Raw genomic sequence first — 21,002 nt, 5'->3', positions numbered from 1 at the left:
GCATTCGGAACATCAGGAGCATCAAATGGGGGGGACAAAGTGCCCAATACTTCAAAGAACAGAAATGTCTGGAATTGAAGCGCTCATCATCAGGCCCACCAGCTCAGATAGAATGGACATGTTAGTACTTATGACCGATGATAAAATCCGCAGAGCGGTCATGTATTCACAACTTAAATCTTGACCCCCACCTGCGATGTTGGCCGAGATTAATGTTCAAGGACTCCTTGAAGGTGAACTCGGGAAATGTGGCGTGCCCACCACGGACTGGGGCAAAAATGCACAAGAAAGAACTACCAGGGGAGCAACCTTGGGTGTTGCTTCCTTCGAACAGCAGAGGATACAGGCAGCTAAGGACAAAAGGCAACCTAGAAAGACTGGGCAGTCCCAAGAAAATCAGACAACTCATCCTTGCCTGTACTGTGGGTGCAACCACAGCCATGTTAAAATGCACAGACGACTTCACACATGCAAGAAGTGGCCATCGTTGATAACGGAGGGAAACTGATCAGGATGAGTATCTATAAAGTAACAGATCCCAAAAATGATCCCTTTGATACACATCACAAAATGTTTTGACCTTGTTAAGTTCTCATTTCGAGCTACCCGTGTGTTTTCTGTTTGAGCCAATTTTCTATCTCAGCTCAAATGTGAACAACTGCAATGATGTCTGAACCCGGAGCTGCAAAGAAAGAGGAAGTTTGTCTGTACTGTGGTTTCACAAAGGAAGGTGCAAATTCCTTTGTGCAGAGGAAGGACTGAGAGTCTCAGTTTTTTGTGTACCTCTGTGTTGGTAGCATTTGCTGCTCAGTCTCTGGTCTTCTTCAATAGATGCTTCCTGCAAGGTAAGAAATCTTACTGAAAACATGCTCCTTTTTAAAGCATTTGCTTAAATGTGGTTTGAGTAATTGAACACATTGCTCAAAGATCTTGTACTTTCTCAACTTTTACACTTTCGAATCAGTTATTCTGCTGCACCCTTTTCTTTAGATTAAACAAGGCATCAAGTGCCTACTTGTATGGTTTTATCAGCATTTTAAAAGACCAAGAAGGAGGATTCTTATAACTGAATGACCGCCACTTGATATTTTACAAATTTTAATCTTTCCTGCTTGTTGCCTGGTCAATGGCATTTTTTTGACTTTAACTAGATTGGGTTTTGCTGGTTTGCCGAGTGGTGACCTGGTTCTATTTGAGATTTTCATTGCCTTTCAAATGTCTATTAAGTATTCAGTTCTTTGGCTAATCCATGACGTCCAATTTAATTGAAAACGCCCCAGTTGGAAAAGAAGAAGTAAAAGTCACAAAATACAACATAAGATAACAGATTAAAACATTATGGACAATCTTGATGGGCAGTCTTTAATGTGGTAAAAACAAAAAACTACTGCGGATGCTGGAAATCCAAAACAAAAACAGAATTACCTGGAAAAACTCAGCAGGTCTGGCAGCATCTGCGGAGAGTAACACAGTTAACGTTTCGAGTCCGTATGACTCATCAACAGAACTAAGTAAACTAAGAACTAAATACTTGGTTCTGTTGAAGAGTCATACCGACTCAAAATGTTAACTGTGTTCCTCTCTGCAGATGCTGCCAGGCCTGCTGAGTTTTTCCAGGTATTTTTATTTTTTGTTTTGGATTTCCAGCATCCACAGTTATTTGCTTTTATCTTAGGTGAACCACATTTGGTTTTTGGGCAGATTGTTGAAGGATGTGGCAATGGTTCATCTAAAACTGTGGCAGTAAGATAATCATCGATTGCTTCACATGACCAAAGTCAGGGATAGTCAGACAAGCCCATCAATTCCATTATTTCCCAACATTTTAAAGATCAGAATGGCTATTTAGTGTTTGCTTTGTTGACTTTTGTATCGTGAAAATTCTTTTGCTGTTAAAGTGTGAAATCTTGTGGCTTGATTACTTCAGCAAATAACTGTGAATTCAAATTTCAGCTACCTTAAAGTATTTCTTTATCAACAACTAAAAGTAGCGGTAGTTGTCAAACCCACATTAAAGACGGCACTCAAAGTACAGCTCTAGTGGGGGTGGGTTGGAAAGACTGACAGGGTATTATAGTTATAGATTTAAAAATAATGGAAATAGGTGGGAAAAGAAAAATCTATATAAATTATTGGAAAAAACAAAAGGGAGGGGGAAGAAACGGAAATGGGGGTGGGGATGGGGGAGGGAGTTTAAGATCTAAAGTTGTTGAATTCAATATTCAGCCCAGAAGGCGGTAAAGTGCCTAGTCGGAAAATGAGGTGCTGTTCCTCCAGTTTGCGTTGGGCTTCACTGGAACAATGCAGCAAGCCAAGGACAGACATGTGGGCAAGAGAGCAGGGTGGAGTGTTAAAATGGCAAGCGACAGGGAGGTTTGGGTCTTTCTTGCGGACAGACCGCAGGTGTTCTGCAAAGCGGTCGCCCAGTTTGCGTTTGGTCTCTCCAATGTAGAGGAGACCGCATTGGGAGCAACGAATGCAGTAGACTAAGTTAGAGGAAATGCAAGTGAAATGCTGCTTCACTTGAAAGGAATGTTTGGGCCCTTGGACGGTGAGGAGAGAGGAAGTGAAGGGGCAGGTGTTGCATCTTCTGCATGGGCATGGGGAGGTGGCATAGGTGGGGGTTGAGGAGTAGGGGGTGATGGAGGAGTGGACCAGGGTGTCCCGGAGGGAACGATCCCTACGGAATGCCGCCAGGGGGGGTGAAGGGAAGATGTGTTTGGTGGTGGCATCATGCTGGAGTTGGCGGAAATGGCGGAGGATGATCCTTTGAATGTGGAGGCTGGTGGGGTGATAAGTGAGGACAAGGGGGACCCTATCATGTTTCTGGGAGGGAGGAGACGGCGTGAGGGCGGATGCGCGGGAGATGGGCCGGACACGGCTGAGGGCCCTGTCAACGACCGTGGGTGGAAAACCTCGGTTAAGGAAGAAGGAGGACATGTCAGAGGAACTGTTTTTGAAGGTAGTATCATCAGAACAGATGCGACGGAGGCGAAGGAACTGAGAGAATGGGATGGAGTCTTTACAGGAAGCGGGGTGTGAGGAGCTGTAGTCGAGGTAGCTGTGGGAGTCGGTAGGCTTGTAATGGGTATTGGTGGACAGTCTATCATCAGAAATTGCGACAGAGAGGCCAAGGAAGGGAAGGGAAGTGTCAGAGATGGACCATGTGAAAATGATGGAGGGGTGGAGATTGGAAGCAAAATTAATAAATATTTCCAGGTCCCGACAAGAGCATGAAGCCACACCGAAGTAATCATCGATGAACCGGAGAAAGAGTTGTGGGAGGGGGCCGGAGTAGAACTGGAACAAGGAATGTTCCACATACCCCATAAAGAGACAGGCATAGCTGGTGCCTAAGCGGGTACCCATAGCCACACCTTTTATTTGGAGAAAGTGGGAGGAGTTAAAGGAAAATTGTTCAGTGTGAGAACAAGTTCAGCCAGACGGAGGAGAGTAGTGGTGGATGGGGATTGTTCAGGCCTCTGTTCAAGGAAGAAGCTAATGGCCCTCAGCCCCAGCCGCGTATTCACTATACCCCCTGACCTTCCCCTCTCCGATGCTGAACGTTCAGTGCTCAGCAAAGGCCCGAACAATCCCCATCCACCACTACTCTCTTCCGTCTGGCTGATCTTGTTCTCACACTGAACAATTTCTCCTTAAACTCCTCCCACTTCCTCCAAATAAAAGGTGTGGCTATGGGTACCCGCATGGGCCCCAGCTATGCCTGTCACCTAAAACTGTGATACTAATTTAACCAACTACTTCATTGTGTTACTCATATGATCCAAGCAAGGACAGTTAGACAAACTCATGATAGCTTTGTTCAGCGTTTAAAGAACCTGGAAAAACAATAACTTAGCTGGTGTAGCAGAGTTGGTATGGTATGTTATGTAATTCCACATTTAAAAATCACTAGTTACAAATAACTTTTAGATGTCGGGCAAAACGTTTAGCTTGATGGGCGGGCGTGTGCCCAACCCTCTCGAGAGTAAAATGACATCCCGATGTCAATGCACAGTTGCGCGACATTACAGTCGGCGGGCATGTGCCGGAGTCAGCAGCGTGCCCGCTGACAATTAAAAGGCCTGTTAACAAGGTTATTAACTTAAATTTTTTGCTGCTTGTCCAACCTTACAGTCCAACCTTACAGTTGGCGAGCGGGCAAAAAGGCCAAGCAGCCTTTTTGCATTTTTTCGGAACCCTCATCCATTTGTGGGATGAGATCTCCTAAAGCAAATAACAATAAAGTAAAAAATTTTAAATTTAATTAATAACATGTCCCTACTCATATGATAGAGACACATGAGGGGACACGTTTTATTACATTATTCATTTCTTCATTTTTTGTTTGGAAAATTCTTCATCTCGCTGAGTGCCTCAGGGAGATTCTCAAGAACGCACTCGTGCGCATGCGTGAAGTTCAGGCTCGCCCCCGCGCGCCCTCCCCCTCTCACCTGCACAGGCAGCACTGAGACTTCCGGCCTTGATTGTGGGCAGCGGTCGGCTTCCCGACCGGCCCCCTGCCTGCCTCTACCGAGCCCGCCCGACAAGGGCAAAATTCGGCCCATAGGGCAGAATCTCCTGTTCAGCGAGCAGGGGCGGGGCCTGCTCGCCGATGCGTAAAATGACGCGGGGTGACATCATGCGTGTGTCCCGATGTCACTCCGTGTCATTTAGACTCTCAGGTCACCGGGCTGACCTGTCAACGGCCTATTAAGGCCGTTAAAAAACTAATTGAAATCATTAATGGACCTGCCCATCCAACCTTAAGGGTTGACAGGCAGGCCGGGAGCCCTGGCGGGCTTCTGAAAAAGCATGAAACCTCATCCAGGGGCGGGATGAGATTTCATGAGTGATTAAAAAATCTCGGAATATTTCAAAATAAAAGTTATGGACATGTCCCAGCTCATGTGACAGTGTCCCGTGAGGGGACATGGCAGCGAAATATTTTTCTCATGTTTATTTGAAGTTTCAAATCTGAGCCGATCTCCCTGAGGTAGCACTTTGCCTCGGGGATATCTGTGCGCTCGCTCGCGCGCATACGCGTGAAAGAGCGCACTTCTGGCTCAGGGAAACCCCTCTCTCTGCCCGCACAGGGAGCTCATAGTGCTGGGCGGGCCTTAATTGGCCTGCCTACGTAAAACGGGCAGTGCGCCCCTGACTGGGGGCGCCAATCAGGAACCCGCCCGTCCGCGTCCGCTCCCGCACATCCCCCCCCCCCCAAATGTTGCCCATAATGTTCAAAATAAACCTTCCGGTCGGTGTGCAGGGGCGGGCCCAACATGCTGACATGTAAAATGACGCGCGATGATGTCGGGTGTGCTTCGAGGCGTCATTGTGCGTCATCTCGATATTTCGTTCGGTGGGCTCACATTGGAGGTGGCTACGTGCCCCCTGGAATGTCAACGGCCTAATAAGGCCATTAAGAAAGTAATTGAACTAGTTAAGAACACTGCCCGTCCAACCATCAGGTTGATGAGCAGCTGAAAAGCCAAGTGGCCTTGCATTTTTCAGGAAACCTCATCCACAGGCGAGGTGAGGGTTCCTGAAGCTTTTATAAAATCAACAGATTAATTGTCCCACCTTCACAAACATGTCCCAACTCATGTGACACTGTCACATGGGGGGGACATGCTTAAATCAATTTTTAAATCATTTATTACAATGTTTCGTTCTCTATTCAATCTCTCCGAGGCAGCTCCGTGCCTCAGGGAGATTGCTGAGATCTATCGCGCGCGTGCACGAAAGAGCGCAGGCCCTAACTCTCCCTCCTCCGCCCCCCCCCCCTCCCCCGCACAGGTAGCGCTAAGTGCTACGGGCCGTGTGTTACGCTGGGCGGGACTTAATTGGCCCACCCACGTAAAATGGTGGCGCGTAGCCGATTGCAGGCGGCGATCGGCTCTGCGCCCACACGTGCCCGCTCCCGCCCAGCCTGCCCACCGTAGGAAAAATCCTGGCCATAAAGTGTCAGTCTTGGCGCATTTGTAGTCCCCTTAGATCAGGGTCAGAAGATTATGAATCCCACTCAAGATATCTAATCTAGACTGATATTTCAGTCCATTCTGACCTGAAATTTTAACTCTTTCTTTCTCTCCACAGGTGCTGCCTAGCCTGCTGAGTATTTACAGCTTCTTTTGATTCAGCACCTGTAGTATTTTGCTTTAGTGGATTTGATATTACATTGTTATTTGGTGGTACCCTTATTCGAATGAGATGTTCAATTAAAGCACTGTGGCTGCAGGATTACCAGGAGGCCCATGTTTGTGTGAGGCTAGACCTGCAACTCTTAAAGAGGTGGTACATTCTGGCTGCAGTAGGCGTTGGACTTGGAGCTGACAGTCACAGAGGTCAATGCCAGGTGTCTGATCCTGAGGATCTGGATAGAATGACCGAAAAAGCTCAATGACCTCACACAAGTGGTCAAGGTCAGTGAATGCATCTCTAAAAGCCATCATCTACAACTAAATCATCAGCCACACACAATCAATGAACCAGCCACCCATCAATAATTATTAATAATCAGGGATCAGGTAGTGTAGTCACTGGGCTAGTAATCCAGCGGCCCAGGCTAATGCTCTGGGAATATGGGCTCAAATTCCACCATGGCAGCTAGTAGAGTTTGAATTAATAAATCTGGAATTAAAAAGCTAGTCAGTAGGTACACCCACAGTGTAAGAAGGGAATGCTAGTATTTTGACCCAGCGACAGCAACAGAATTTGCAAGTCAGGATGGTGAGTGGAGGGGAACTTTCAGGTGGTGGTGTTCCCATTTGTCTCCTGCCCTTGTCCTTCTAGATGGTGGTGGTTGTGGGTTTGGAAGGTGCTATTTAAGGAGCCTTGGTGAGTTTCTGCAGTGCACCTTGTAGATGGTACTCACTGCTGCCACTGAGCATTGGTGGTGGAGGGAGTGAATGTTTGTGGATGTGGTGCCAATCAAGCAGACTGTTTTGTCCTGGATGGTGTCAAGCTTCTTGAGTCTTGTTGAGCTGCACTCATCCAGGCAAGTGAGGAGTACTCCATCACACTCCTGACTTGTGCCTTGTAGATGGTGGAGAGATTTTGGGGAGCCAGGAAGTGAGTTACTCACTGCAAGGTTCCTAGCCTCTGACCTGCTCTTGTAGCCACAGTATTTATGTGGCTAATCCAGTTCAATTTCTGATCAATGATAACCCCCAGGATGTTGATAATGGGCTATTCAGTGATGGTAATGCCATTGAATGTCAAGGGGTGATGGTTTGAATCTCTCTTGTTTGAGTTGGTCATTACCATGCACTTGTGTGGCGTGAATGTTAGCTACTACTTGTCAGCCCAAGCCTGGATTTGTTCAGGTCTTGCTGTATTTGGACGTGGACTGCTTCAGTATCTGAGGAGTGACTGACTCCTCAAAGTTTAGTAGTGCTGAACATTGTGCAATCATCGATGAACATCCCCACTTCTGAGCTTATGATGGAAGGAGGGTCATTGATGAAGCAGCTGAAGATGGTTGGGCCGAGGACACTATCCTGAGGAACCCCTGAAGTGATGTCCTGAAACTGAGATGATTGACCTTAAGCATCCTCCTTTGTGCTAGGTATGACTCCAAACAGCAGAGAGTTTTCCCCTGATTCCCATTGACTCCACTTTTGTGAGGGCTCCTTGAAGCCACAATTGGTCAAACTCTGCCTTGTTGTCACGGGCAGTCAATCTCACCTCACCTCTGGAGTTCAGCTCTTGTGTCCGTGTTTGAACCATGGCTATAATGAAGTCATGAGCTGAGTGGCAGAACCCAAACTGAGCATCAGTGAGCTGGTTATTGCTAAGCAAGTGCTGCTTGATAGCATTGTTGCTAGCCCCTTCCATCACTTTACTGATGATGGAGAGTAGGCTGATGGGGTCGTAATTGGCCAACTTGGATTTGTCCTGCTTTTTGTGGACAGGACATACCTAGGCAATTTTCCACATAGCCGGGTAGATGTCAGTGTTTTAGCTGTACTGGAACACCTTGGCTTAGGGCATAGCAAGTTCTAGAGCACAAGTTGTTAACACTATTGCGAAATATTGTCAGAACCCATAGCCTTTGCAGTGTCCAGTGCCTTCAGCTGTTTCTTGATATCATGTGGAGTGAATTGAATTGGCTGAAGATTGGCATCTGTGATGCTGGGCAACTCCAGGGGAGGCCGAGATGGATCATCCACTAGGCATTTATGGCTGAAGATTGTCGAAAATGCTTCAGCTTTATCTTTTGCGCTGATGTGCTGGGCTCCACTGTCATTGAGGATAGACTTACTTGTGGAGCCTCCTCCTCCAGTGAGTTGTTTAATTGTCCACCACCAGTCATGACTGGATGTGGCAGGGCTACAGAGCTTCAGTCTGATCCGTCGGTTGTGGAATCGCTTAGCTCTGTCTATCATTTGCTGCTTATGCCGTTTGACATGCAGGTAGTCCTGTGTTGTAGCATCACCAGGTTGACACCTAATTGTTAAGCATGCCTGGTGCTGTTCCTAGCATGTACTCTTCATTATTGTAGGATTCCGAATGACTTGGATGGTTTTCACATGCAATGTGAATGCCTGGTAGCGTTGTGAGGCCTTAAGGCCAACTCAGACATGCATAACTATAAACCGGACAAAAGAACTGGAATAGTCAACCTTAACAAGTGTGACTATATCTGCAAAATGAATGCCATTCTTAACGATGGGCCTAAATTTGTATCCATTGCCCCTGCCACTCAGCATAACTCTACAGCCTTGCTCGAAAGCAAGCTAAAAAAGCGCTTGTTGGTCATGAGTAAGAGCAACAAGTTGCAGGGTGATGTACATGATAGGATTCATCCTCACGGTTCACTATGTCCACATATGTATGGGCTGCTGAAGTCACAGAAAAGCGATGTCCCTTTGCGCCCAATCTTATCTATGACTGGTTCTTCACATAATGAATTGGACAATTGGTTGGGTGAGTTGCTACAGCCAGTTTTGAGTAATTTTTCTACATACACGGTGAAGGACTCCTTTGCTTTTGCGAAGACCATCCAGGACCTGTATATTGACAGCAATGCTGTGTCCATATGCAGCTTTGACATTGCTGGCCTATTCACCAATGTTCCACTTCAAGAGGCCATAGATATTTGCATTGTAGCACTTTTATCATGGTGATCTAGATGCGCCACCATTGCATGAATCAGTATTCATTGAACTTATGAACTCAGCAACTAGCACAGTTGAGTTCAGTTTTAACAACATCATGTATGCCTAAATAAATGGTGTTACCACGGTACTCCCTTTTGGTTCAGCTCTTGCAAACATCTTTTTTGGGTTCCACGCGAAATGTGTCTTTGAGGGAATGACACCTACCCCGGCATATTTCCGATATGGGAAAATATTGTGTTTGCTATATTTGAACTCGCTACTGCATGTGAGAATTTCCTTACATACCTTAGTGGGCTCCATCCTGCGCTCAAATTCATCTTTGAAAAGGAGCAGTCGAGTGAGCTCCCCTTCCTTGACGTGTTAGTTGAGAAAACTGGCAGGGGGTTCTCTACCACGGTCTACCATGAGCCTACCTTCACTGGTCAATAAACTCGTTGGGATTCCTGAAGTTCCAAGTGCTATAAGATTGGCCTTATTGGCATCATCGTAAATAGGGCCTGAGCCATTTGCTCCATGTGCAAACTTAATGCTGATTTAAGGTGCATCAAAGTTATCCTACGGCATAATGGCCATCCAGATCAGATCATTGCTTGCTGTATTTCAAGCAAACATGAATGGGCCGAAGGCCGTCATTTTCGGTCCTGAAAAGTGCCCAGTCTACCTCAGATTACCCTTTGGCCTTCACCACAATCTCCATAAGGTTGCCACCCTGTGGTAACTGAACGTGTTGCCCCTCCCTCCTGTCAATCACCGGTCATGTGACGTACTGCGGGGCCTTCGACCAGTGAGCTCTTAGCGTGGGCAATCCGGGGGGTGGAGTTTTCCGACGACAGATTGGGTCTAGGTGCAGGCATTTCTAAATGTCTCTGTAATAAAGTTTTACCGTTTTTTAACAAAACCTGTCTGCTCCATCGCGTCATCACACACCCATTCCATGCTCTCCATGGTCATTGCCTAAGGAATTTTATGAGACTAGATAAATGTTAATGTTAATAATCAACATCACTAACCCTTAGTACATTCACTAGCTCTAATGGACAGAGAATTTTCAGCCCCCAGTATCCTTTGATTCCCTTGTTAGCCAAGAATTTATCTACCTCTGCCTTCAATTATTCAATGACCCTGACTCTACCACTTTTTTGGGAAGAGAGTTCCACAGACCCACGACACTCTGAGATAAAAGGTTTCTCCTCATGTCCATCTTAAATGGGAGGCCCCTTACTTTTAAACTGTGTCACCTGGTTCTGATCTCTTCCGCAAGGAGAAAGTCCTTTCAGCATCCACTCTGTCAAACTGTCTCAGGAACTTATGTTTCAATAAGATCGTCTCTCATTCTTCTAAACTCCTATGGATACATGCCCAACCTTTCCAACCTTTCCTCATAAGATAACCCCCTTATCACAGGAACCAATCTGGTGAACCTTCCTCTGAACTGCTTCTAATGCAATTATGTCCTTTCTTAAATAAGGAGACAAAAATTCATGCCGCCACTAACACTGCCTCCTTCCACCTCTATAATGTTGCCCAACTTTGCTCAGATCTCAGCTCAACTGCTTCTGAAAGCCTCATCCATGCATTTGTTACCTCCAGACTCAATAGGCAGAATTCTTCCATCCCGTCCACGGCTGGTTTCGTGGCGGGCGGGAGCGGAGAATCCAGCGGCAGGCAAAAAGTTGCAAATCCGGCGTTATAAAAACAACGCGCAATCTTCCTGATGGTGGGTTTATGGCAAGCTGGTTATCGCACCGACTAGTGGCGTGAACGCCATTTGCATTAATTAACATCTCATTGATGCTCATTAAAACAGCTGCTCGCCAGAATCTTGCTAGGCCTTCCAATCTTGCCAGTGGGAAATTATGTCAGCCTCAAATCCGTTTGAAAAGGGGTGGCGTCCACAGCTCGCTGGTAACTTCGAGGTGAGTGGAACATACGTAACCCACCAGCCATAGCGCTGTGCTGGTCTTGTTGTGATGAATGCCACTCTGCTGGGGCTGTAGGGTTGGACTGGTCTTGCTCTTTGCTTTCATTGTCCTGAGGAACACCACTGTGCTGTGGTACTCATGCAGGCCTCCGCTTTCAGAAACTAGCACTTCAACCGGAGTTGGGCTATGAGGTGAGGGTGGGGTTGAGGAACTTGAGGGGGGAAATGGGTAGGAAAGGCTGTGGAATGGTAGTGAGGGGGGAAGGGCGAACATGAGAGTGTCATTTCTCATGTCGCACTCTAACTTCTTGTTGCCATAAGAGTGAGCAGAAATCTGCTTAGTGATGAGAGCCACTGAAAGCCAATGGTTTCATTAGCACTGTTAAAGGGCTACTCAGAACTCAGTGGCTTCACATCACAGACGCTGCATCTCAAGAGTAACACATAGGAATGTAGAATTGGGGATTGCAGGCAATAGTGAGGGAGACACTGCTGTATCACACATGGCATTCCATCAATGAAGTCCTGTCACATATTCACCAGATGTGACACTCCTAACGGGGCAAAGGGCATCCACTCGTTGACCATGAGCAACTGATTGGTCATTAATATTCCACACCAGAGATTGGAGCACAGAGTTAGGTTGGGTCACTCATCTCACTGACACTTCAGCATCCCACGCAGGGCTCAAGATGTTACATATCTGTGATGCCATCTTGGTCACCTCAATGTGTGTGCTAGTGTCTCAGGGACAAGGCGGCATCAGCCACCGTGCAAGTAGGGCAGAAAAAACTATGGACCCTTAGAGTTTCCAAACATGACGTCTTCTGAACTTCAGATTCTTGCCCCTTGAATCATTAATGTCTTCAATGTTTCCTTTCGGAAAGAAGGCAAAAGCACATATGGATCCAAGGCTCAAAGCTGCTTTTGTCAGGGTCCTAATGCAATAGAAGGGGTGAAGGATGGAGAGGCAACTCTGCGCCCAGCTCCAGCAGGAGGGACATGGTCAAACAGAGTCACAGCATGAACTGGAGGTCAGGATGGGAGGCCCAGACAACAGGGGCAACTCGCCAGATCTAGGGTTTATCTTAGAAGAGTCTCCTATTTACAAATGAGTGAGAGGTAATGCTGTGCACATTTGCGCTTGTCCTGAGCTCTGGTGCATCACAAATGCCACATTCTTTGTGAAGACCTGATGCTACGTGGAGTTGGAGGGTATCCCCTGCCAGTGGCTTTGAAGGTGACTGAAGCACTCAATTTCTTGGCCTCTGGTTCTTTCCAAGGATCAACAGGTGACCTGTGCAACATCTCTTAGTCCACAACACACTGATTCATAAAGGAGGTCACAGATGCCCTTGGACACTGGTTTCCAGTCACTAAAGCATCCTTCTGTCATCACACTCTGCCTCCTACAACTAAGCCAATTTTGAATCCACCTTATCAAATTACCCTGTATCTCATGTGCATTTGCCTTCTTTATAAGCCTCCCAAGTGAGACCTTGTCAAAGGCTTTGCTGAAATCCATATAAACCACATCAACTGCACTACCCTAATCTACACACCTGGTCACCTCTTCAAAAAATTCAATCAAATTTGTTAGGCATGACCTCCCTCTGACAAAGCCATGCTGACTATCCTTGATCAAACCTTGCCTCTCCAAGTGGAGATAGATATTCTCCTTCAGAAATTTCTCCAATAGTTTCCCTACCACTGACGTGAGACTCACTGGCCTGTAGTTCCCTGGCTTACCTCTACAACCTTCCTAAATAGCGGAACCATATAAGCTGTTCTCCAGTCCGCTGGCACCTCCCCCGTGGCCAGAGAGGAATTAAAAATTTTGGTCAGAGCCCCTGCGATCTCCTCCCTTGCCTCCCTCAGCAGTCTGGGACACAAATCATCTGGACCTGGAGATTTGTCCACTTTTAAGCCTGCCAACACCTCCAATACCTTGTCATTCCCTATATCAATTTGCTTAAGAACCTCGCACTCTCTCCCCTCGAGATCGATACCTTCATCCTCATTCTCTTGGATGAAGACGGATGTGAAGTATTCATTCAACACTCTAGCGACGTCCTCTGGCTCCACCCATAGATTGCCCCCTTGGTCCCTAATGGGCCCTACTCTTTCCCTGGTTATCTTTTTCCCATTGATATACTTATAGAATATTTTGGGATTTTCCCTACTTTTACCAGCCAGAGCTTTCTCATATCCCCTTTTTGCTCTCCTAATTGCTTTCTTAAGCTCCACCCTGCACTTTCTGTACTCCACTAATGCCGCTGCTGATTTGCTTCCCATGTACCTGCTAAAAGCCTCTCTTTTCCTTATCATCGTAACCTGAATATCTCTGGTCATCCATGGTTCTCTGGGCTTGTTACTCCTTCCTATCACCCCTCCCCATTTCCTTTTTGAACACCCCACACTGTTCCTCCGTAGATTTCACCAGAAGTAACTGTTCCCAGTCTACCTTGGTCAGATCCTGCATTATTTTACTAAAATCTACTCTCCCCCAATCCAAAACATATTTTTGCAACTTGTCGATTTCTTTGTTCATATCAAACTTAAACTGTACCATGTTGTGGTCGCTATCACTAAAATGCTCGGCCACCACCACCTCAAAGTTCCATTCCCCAAAGTTAGGTCCAGCACTGCGCCGTCCCTTGTTGGACCCTCCACATATTGACCTAAAAAGTTCTCCTGTACACATTTCAAGAAATCCACTCCACCCAAGCCCTTAATACTACGTCTATCCCAATTAATGTTGGGAAAGTTGAAATCACCCCATATAGTTACCCTATTGTTATTTTACACACCTCCACAAATTGTGTACATATTTGCTCCTCAATTTCCTGCTGACTATCTGGGGGTCTATAATAAACACCTACCGACGCGGCTGCCCCTTTTTTTATTCCTAAGCTCTACCCACAAAGTTTCATTCGATGCCCTCTCCAAGATATCATCTCTCCTTACTGCAGTAACTGACTCTTTAACTAATAATACAACGCCTCTTCCTCTTTTATCCCCTCCCCTGTCTCACCTGAAGATTCTATATCCCGGAATGTTGAGCTGCCAATCCTGCCACTCCCTCAACCACATCTCAGTGATGGCTATTATATCACAATTCTATGTGTCAATCCTCACCCTTAACTCATCAGTTTTACTTGTAATACTCCTGGCATTAAGGTAGAGGCCTCACCCCCTTGAAGCTTAATGCCGCTGTACTCCCTCTGACTTGATTGTTTTACTGTATTATGATGTGTCCCTATTCTGATAACATTCTGTGTCCCCTCCCCCTGCCGAATTGGTTTAAACTCCTCCCAACAGCACTAGCAAACCCGCTCGCAAGGATGTTAGTTCCGCTTTGGTTCAGATGTAGACCATCCCGCTTGTACAGGTCCCACCTTCCCCAGAAATGGTCCCAGTGATCCAGGGATCTAAAACCCTCCCTCCTGCACCAACTCTTAAGCCACGTATTCATCTGCGCTATTCTCCTATTTCTGAGCTCGCTAGCATGTGGCACTGGGAGTAATCCAGAGATTACAACCCGAGAGGCCTTGCTTTTTAGTCTACTGCCTAACTCCTTGAATTCTTGATGCAAGACCTCATCCCCCTTTCTACCTCTGTCATTGGTACCAACATGTACCATGACCTCTGCCTTATCACCCTCCCCCTTCAGGATGCCCTGCATCTGACATCCCAGACCCTGGCACCAGGGAGGCAACATACCATCCTGGAGTCATGTTGACGGCCACAGTAGCGCCTTTCTGTTCCCCTGACTATAGAATCTCCTATGCCTATTGCTCTTCCTCCCTTCCTCCCCTCCTTTACAGACAGGCTGCTTGTGGTGCCAGAAGCTTGGCTCTGTCCGCACTCCCTGGAGGAATCAGCGCCCTCATCAGCCTGCAAAATGGAATACCGATTTGCGAGTGAGACCCCAGGGGACTCCTGAACTACCTGCCTATTTCTCTTGGACTGCCTGGTGGTCACCCATTCCCTTCCTTCCTCAAGTCCCTTCATCTGCGGTGTGACCACCTCTCTAAACGTGCTATCCACGATGCTCTCAAACTCGCGGATGCTCCACAGTGTCCCCAGCCGCCGTTCCAGCTCTGAAACCCGAGCTTCCAGGAGCTGCAGCTGGACACACTTCCTGCACACATGCTGGTCCCAGGCACTGGAAATGGCTTCCCACATGGAGCACGAGGAGCACATCATGGCTTTGAGCGCTCCTGCCATGACTTATCCCTTTGAATTAAACCTTTTAAGTCAATTACTCTAGGGCCCTTCTTTCCTGATCCTCGTTACTATAGAATATACAAACTGTAAACCACAAAAAGACCTTAAGCTATAAGCGATTAAAGTAGTAAATACCTTACCCACTACTTACCAGTGATTCCTTTCCCTTGTAGTCTCTACTGCTGCAGCTCGCTCCGAAGATTTAAGAAGTTGGACAGCAAGGGAAAAATGCAAAGAGTACCTCGTCCCCTATGCACCGAATTCCCGCTTTGCACCAAATTGCCAATACCCACTCTGGCTGTGCCCCAGCCAGGATGGAGTGGCTTGGGGGACTCCATCTGCTGGTGCCTAGAAATAGGAAATAGAGTTTCAGTTAATGAGAATGTGCTAGATAGGAGTGCATGTGGCTCAATGTGAATGTCAGGATTTGATGAAGTGATGGAGCTGTGACCCGTATTAGGTTGGTGGGAGAGGCCGATCTCCCATCCCCCACAGGAGTGATCCCTGTCCTGCCCAGCCAGCTTGGCTGCAGCCTCCTTAAACTCAGTGAGGGCAATGATGTCGGCCATCCCTCCTCTGGTCTGCGCTCTCTCGAGCCTGTTGTGTGCCTGTTTGGCCTGTCTGAAGAAGAAAGAAAGGCAGGTGATGAGAAGGGATGGGGCAGAGGTTGGGTGAGATGCATGTCCACTGTGTGTGGTGAGCCCTCTCCAGAAGGGCCAGAGGATGGAGTGTGAGCAGCACGATAGATGGGATGGTGTGATGTCAATGTCTCGGTGAGAGAATATACGTTGATATCTGTCCTTGCTCATGGTTGCGTGAGATCCCTGAAGAGAGTAGCCATTTCAGTGCATGATGCCATGATCAGAGTTTGATATTGGGGTAGTTGAAGGATGACTTACCCTAGCAGAGTGGATGAGATCATTCTCTTTCTGCACTGGGTGGCATTTCGGGCATTGTTGCCAGCCGCTCTGGCTTGTTCCACAAAGGCCTCCCAGGCCGGAGAGGTGAGGCTGCTGTGTTTCATGCTGCCACCCCTGGGACAGAGCCTTTGCTTCTGCACCTCTCTGACAAAGGCCTGGAGGGCCTGGTGGGTGAAGCAGGGTTCTGCCTCCTTCCTCAGGCTCTTGGCCTTCCTCTTCTGGCTGGGCTGGTATGATATCTTTTATTTGTAATTCCACATTTAAAAATCACTTGTTACACATTTCAGTTGAAATGTTCAAAATATGAAGTGTTGGTCTGGACTCATTTGTGGCCCTTTCAGATCAGAGTCAGAAGATTGTGAAACCGACTCCAGGGGTCTGGATATCTAATCTCAACTGATTCTTCAGTCCATTCTGATGAAAGGTCATCTCGACCTGAAACGTAAACTCTCTTTCTCTCCACAGATGCTGCCTGACCTGCTGAGTATGTCCAGTATTTTTTGTTTTTATTTCAGATTCCCAGCATCCACAGTATTTTGCTTTTGTATATTTGATAATTCATTTTATTTGGAGGTGTCATCATTCGAATGAGATGTTAATCAGATGCACTGTAGCTGCATGCTTCACACTAGTCCCACTCAAAGTTATTTGGCACTTCTTAATGCTAACCTTTACCTCTTAAAGGGGAGGTGTATTCTGACTGCTGCAGGTGCTGGACTTGGATGGGAGAGACTTTTTTCAGCAGGGTCTGACACTGATGAGCCCAGGAGACCTGCCAATGAGGTCACTCCCTTGCCCAACAGCAGTCTACACAGCTAAAGCAGCTGGGCTTCCCACATGGCAATGGCCTCCCCCTGCTACAGGTAAAATAGCGATGTGTACGTGATGAGGCCCTTATGAATGGGCGACTTGAGGGCCTCATTGGCTGTTATGGACTTGATTTTCTGGACAGGTTTCTCATTAGAAACATCAAACTTTATTTACAGGCTGAAGCAGCAGTTACATGCTTTTATCAAACTCCACAACTAGAAGAAGAACTCCCACTCTAATGGTCCCCATGCTTAGAGTTGATCCGTTCACATGTCACATGATACTATACAGCACAATAAGTCTTCAAGCTATAGTCACCATGTTTCTTAATGCTACAATTACTACATTCCTCTCCCTTTAAATTTTTTATACAGTTTGCATTTACAAGATTATCTACCTTCATGACATTATAAATATACACAGAGGTCAATGAATTATAAGTTCAGTCTCTCAGGTAGTTTCCTGATCCTGGTGGAATGTCACAGCTCCATGAATTTCAATCTCTTACAGGATCCACCTTATCTGGAACTGCAGCAACGTCAGGTACCTCTTTAGCCACAGGCAGTTCAGTGTTTTCTACTCCAACAGAGACGTCTGGTATATCTACCCCTTGGTTGAACAATTTCACCATGGAGCACGATTTCTACAATGGTTACAGCTGGAACATCATTTTTTTGCTGTTTTCTCCCTTCTTCTCAAATGACCCACATGTTTGCAGGTGATATGGCCTTCCACTTCTACATGGTACGAGCGAAACTATTACACCAGGTAACCACTTGCATCTTGGATAGTTGTACAACTTTTTCTTTCAATGCCTCTTTAGCTTCATTTAGCTGATTCCTCAGTTGTTTGTTAGACAGCTAGCTTCACTGGGCTGGAACTGCCTTGGATTTTCTCTGAACTCCTATGTCCTGGCTGTATCCAGTGATATAAGACTCCCAGGATTTCTCCTGAGCCCTCTCCAATTATCAGGCCTTCCCCTGAGCCCTTTTTAAGTTTCTTCTGCTGTTTCCATTCTACTGTTTAAGACAGTCTTCATTTTTTCATGTTGCTGAATGGTTACACATTCCTTTTGCATTTTATTTTGAAGGAAAATCAACTGTCCTTTCAACTGTTTATTTTCTGGTTGCCTCCTTCTGGGGCCTCCTGTTGCCCTTGGCAGGGTTGCCCTCTCTCTGGGCTCTCTGGTTCTCTTCCGCAGAGTTGCCTCCTCTCTGGGGTCTCTTGTTGCCAATGGACCTGTATTGAGAGTTGCCCTCTCTCTGGGGCCTCTTCTAACTTTCTGTCCACAGCCATTTTTTTTTGTATTAAATGTATTGCTGCTTTAAGAGCCCTCACTGTTTTTTTATATTCGGGCCATCTCCGCAGCTCTTGGCTTTTCTGTGCTGTTTTTGAGTTCACCGTGTTTTTTTTGTGTTTTGGCAGGCTCACCAGCAAATGTGGCTGCTTTTTATTACTAACTCTGCAGGCTTATCTGATGTTGGACGTCCCTCACTTCTGGAGACCCAGTGGCCTCGTGGTCCAATCAGGGCCATTTCTTTTAAATTTAAACCTGCAGCACTGCCTTCTGTTCTGATTGCCCTTTTCTAAAGCTTGCAAGCTATCACCTCAGCAGCAAGTGTTTTTTTTTTATTTTAAATGCTGCAGTCTATTTTTTAACTGTGCACTGCGGGTTGTTTTTAAACCTTTCTTTACTTGCAGCTGTGTGTCAGCTTCTCTAACCTACTCAGCCAGCAGGGCTGCCACCTATTTCGCGATTTATGTACAGATTCTCTTTTTCTTTCATTTTTGCCTCGGTAGGTCCTGTTTTTTTTTAAATGTTGGGAGTTTTCTCAGCTATTTGGCTTGGGGCCCACTTATTTTCTTTTTGAACTCTGCAGTATACTAGATGACTATATTTTCCTTTTCTTCTGTTTAAATAAGATACTCACAGTTGCTGGGCAAGGGACAACACCAGACCTGATCCCATCCTCGTCGCCAATTTGTTATGGAATTGATTTTCCAAACAGGTTTCTCATTCGAAATATCAAACTTTATTTACAGGCTGCAGCAGCAGTTACATGCTTCCATCAAGCTTCACAACTAGAAGAATAACTCCCACTCTAAGGTTCCCCACACTTAGAGCTGATTGGTTCACACTGTCATGTGATATGATATACCACAATAAGTCTTAAAGCTACAGTCACTACATTCCTTAAAGCTACAATGACTACATTGGCCCAATTCCGCAAACGATCCCTCCCCCATAAAATTTGAGACAGATTGCCAATGGGTGGTAGGCAGTGGGTGGGACACCCATTGGATTTTATGAGCCCGCCTGCCTTCAAACCTGCAGCGGAGGAGAGTATGTTGCTGGTGGATAAATGTGAATTATACATGGTCGTATGTTAGCATGTGTAACTTTTATTACACTTATCAGAGGGAGAGAAGGTATCATGACTGAAGAATTTTATTGCATGTTTTATATTTCCCAATGAGAATGAGGAAATAATTTGTTAAGATGTTTTACCTCATTTCTTTATATTCACAATCTGAGTGATAAACATATTGAAGAACTGTGTGTCAGTAACACTGGGGGTGTTTTTATGGTGCTAAATATCTATATATGTATCTAAATGTATATTTCTTACAGGCAAAGGGACTGAATCTGTGAAATGAGTCTACGATTTCTCTGCAGCAAATTGCCAGCTGGTTCGATGTTCAGTTTCTTTGTGTTTCTACTTCCGCCTGTTTTCACACAAAGTAAGTGTCTTATTTCCATCAGTCACACTTATCTTACTTTACACTATCATAGTGTTTAATGAATTTACATATCTACTATTGTGAAAGGAAATAATGTCTTTATTATTATGTTCCTGCTCCTTTTAACAGGGTGTGTAAGTTCACTTTTCCAACTCCATAAAATGAAAAATGTGAACATATTTCTCATTGCTCTTAACTCCGTTTCCTGATCTATCTTTGATTTTCCCTGTTCACCTCTACGTATACTCTTGCATATAACAAACATCTATCATATAGCTTCCTGTCACATTTCAAAGTATCACAATCACTCCGTGGAACTCTTTCTGGAATCCATATATTTGATATTTAAACATTCAATGGTCAACCGGTTACATATGTTACAGAATTCAGGTTTCCAATATATAATAATATTCAAATGTGAATTTATGGTTCTAAAATGAAGAACAGTTGAAAATACTTTATTGTTTGAGCCTATAGAACCTATTGTAGCTACGCAAAATGATGGAAATACTCAGGTCCGTCAGAACTGACGATAAGTCATTGACCTGAAAAGTTAAAACGAGTGAGATTTTAATTCAATGAAAGCTCATTCGCTAAAACAGAGTTAAAATTGGGCCCATTGCCTCTCTTTCTCTCTCCACAGATGCTGCCGGAGTTGCTGAGTGTTTCCAGCAGATTGTATTTTTATCTCAGATTTCCAGCATCCCCAACCATATTTACTTTTTTAAAAATATGTTACTGTTCAACTAAAATTTAATTTAAAAAAGTTCAATAATTTTACACAGTTTGGTTTTGCAATCACGGCCATTGTGATTCTAGTATTTGTGATGTGAAAATGTAACCAAAATATTTGATATAGTGAGGATTCTATTTCACTTTTACCCTTTAAAATAAAGGCTGATGATGATTTGAAGTTGGAAATATATTCCAGTGAATGACGAACTATTGACTGAAAGATGGGACCAATGCCACCAGGGGCCATTTAGAAATATTGAAATGCATTAAGTACATTTTTCACCATCACAGCCATGGATGTCACCTGCACTGATAAGGCACAGCACCTGAAATACACTGATTTAAAAACAAAAAACTACTGCAGATGCTGGAAATCCAAAACAAAAACAATTGCCTGGAAAAACTCAGCAGGTCTGGGAGCATCGGCAGAGAAGAAAAGAGTCGACGTTTCGAGTCCTCATGACCCTTCAACAGAACTGAGTATAGTTAGGAGAGGGGTGAAATATAAGCTGGTTTAAG

General features: G+C 45.5%; 1 protein-coding gene across 2 annotated transcripts in view; it reads left to right on the top strand.

Annotated features, from left to right (window-relative positions):
- Positions 1-799: 799 nt before the first annotated feature.
- LOC144686004 (uncharacterized) overlaps positions 800-21,002 on the top strand; it is a 93,458-nt gene continuing 73,255 nt past the window's right edge. For both annotated transcript variants that reach the window (XM_078551121.1, XM_078551120.1), the window contains exons 1-2: positions 800-845; positions 19,639-19,748. In XM_078551121.1, the coding sequence (XP_078407247.1) occupies positions 19,661-19,748 (88 nt within the window). In that variant the 5' untranslated portion in view covers positions 800-845; positions 19,639-19,660. The remainder of the gene's footprint in view (positions 846-19,638; positions 19,749-21,002) is intronic.

Source organism: Cetorhinus maximus, chromosome 10, assembly GCF_964194155.1.
Source record: "Cetorhinus maximus chromosome 10, sCetMax3.hap1.1, whole genome shotgun sequence".
NCBI lineage: Eukaryota > Metazoa > Chordata > Chondrichthyes > Lamniformes > Cetorhinidae > Cetorhinus > Cetorhinus maximus.
This window is presented reverse-complemented; position numbering and strand designations above follow the sequence as displayed.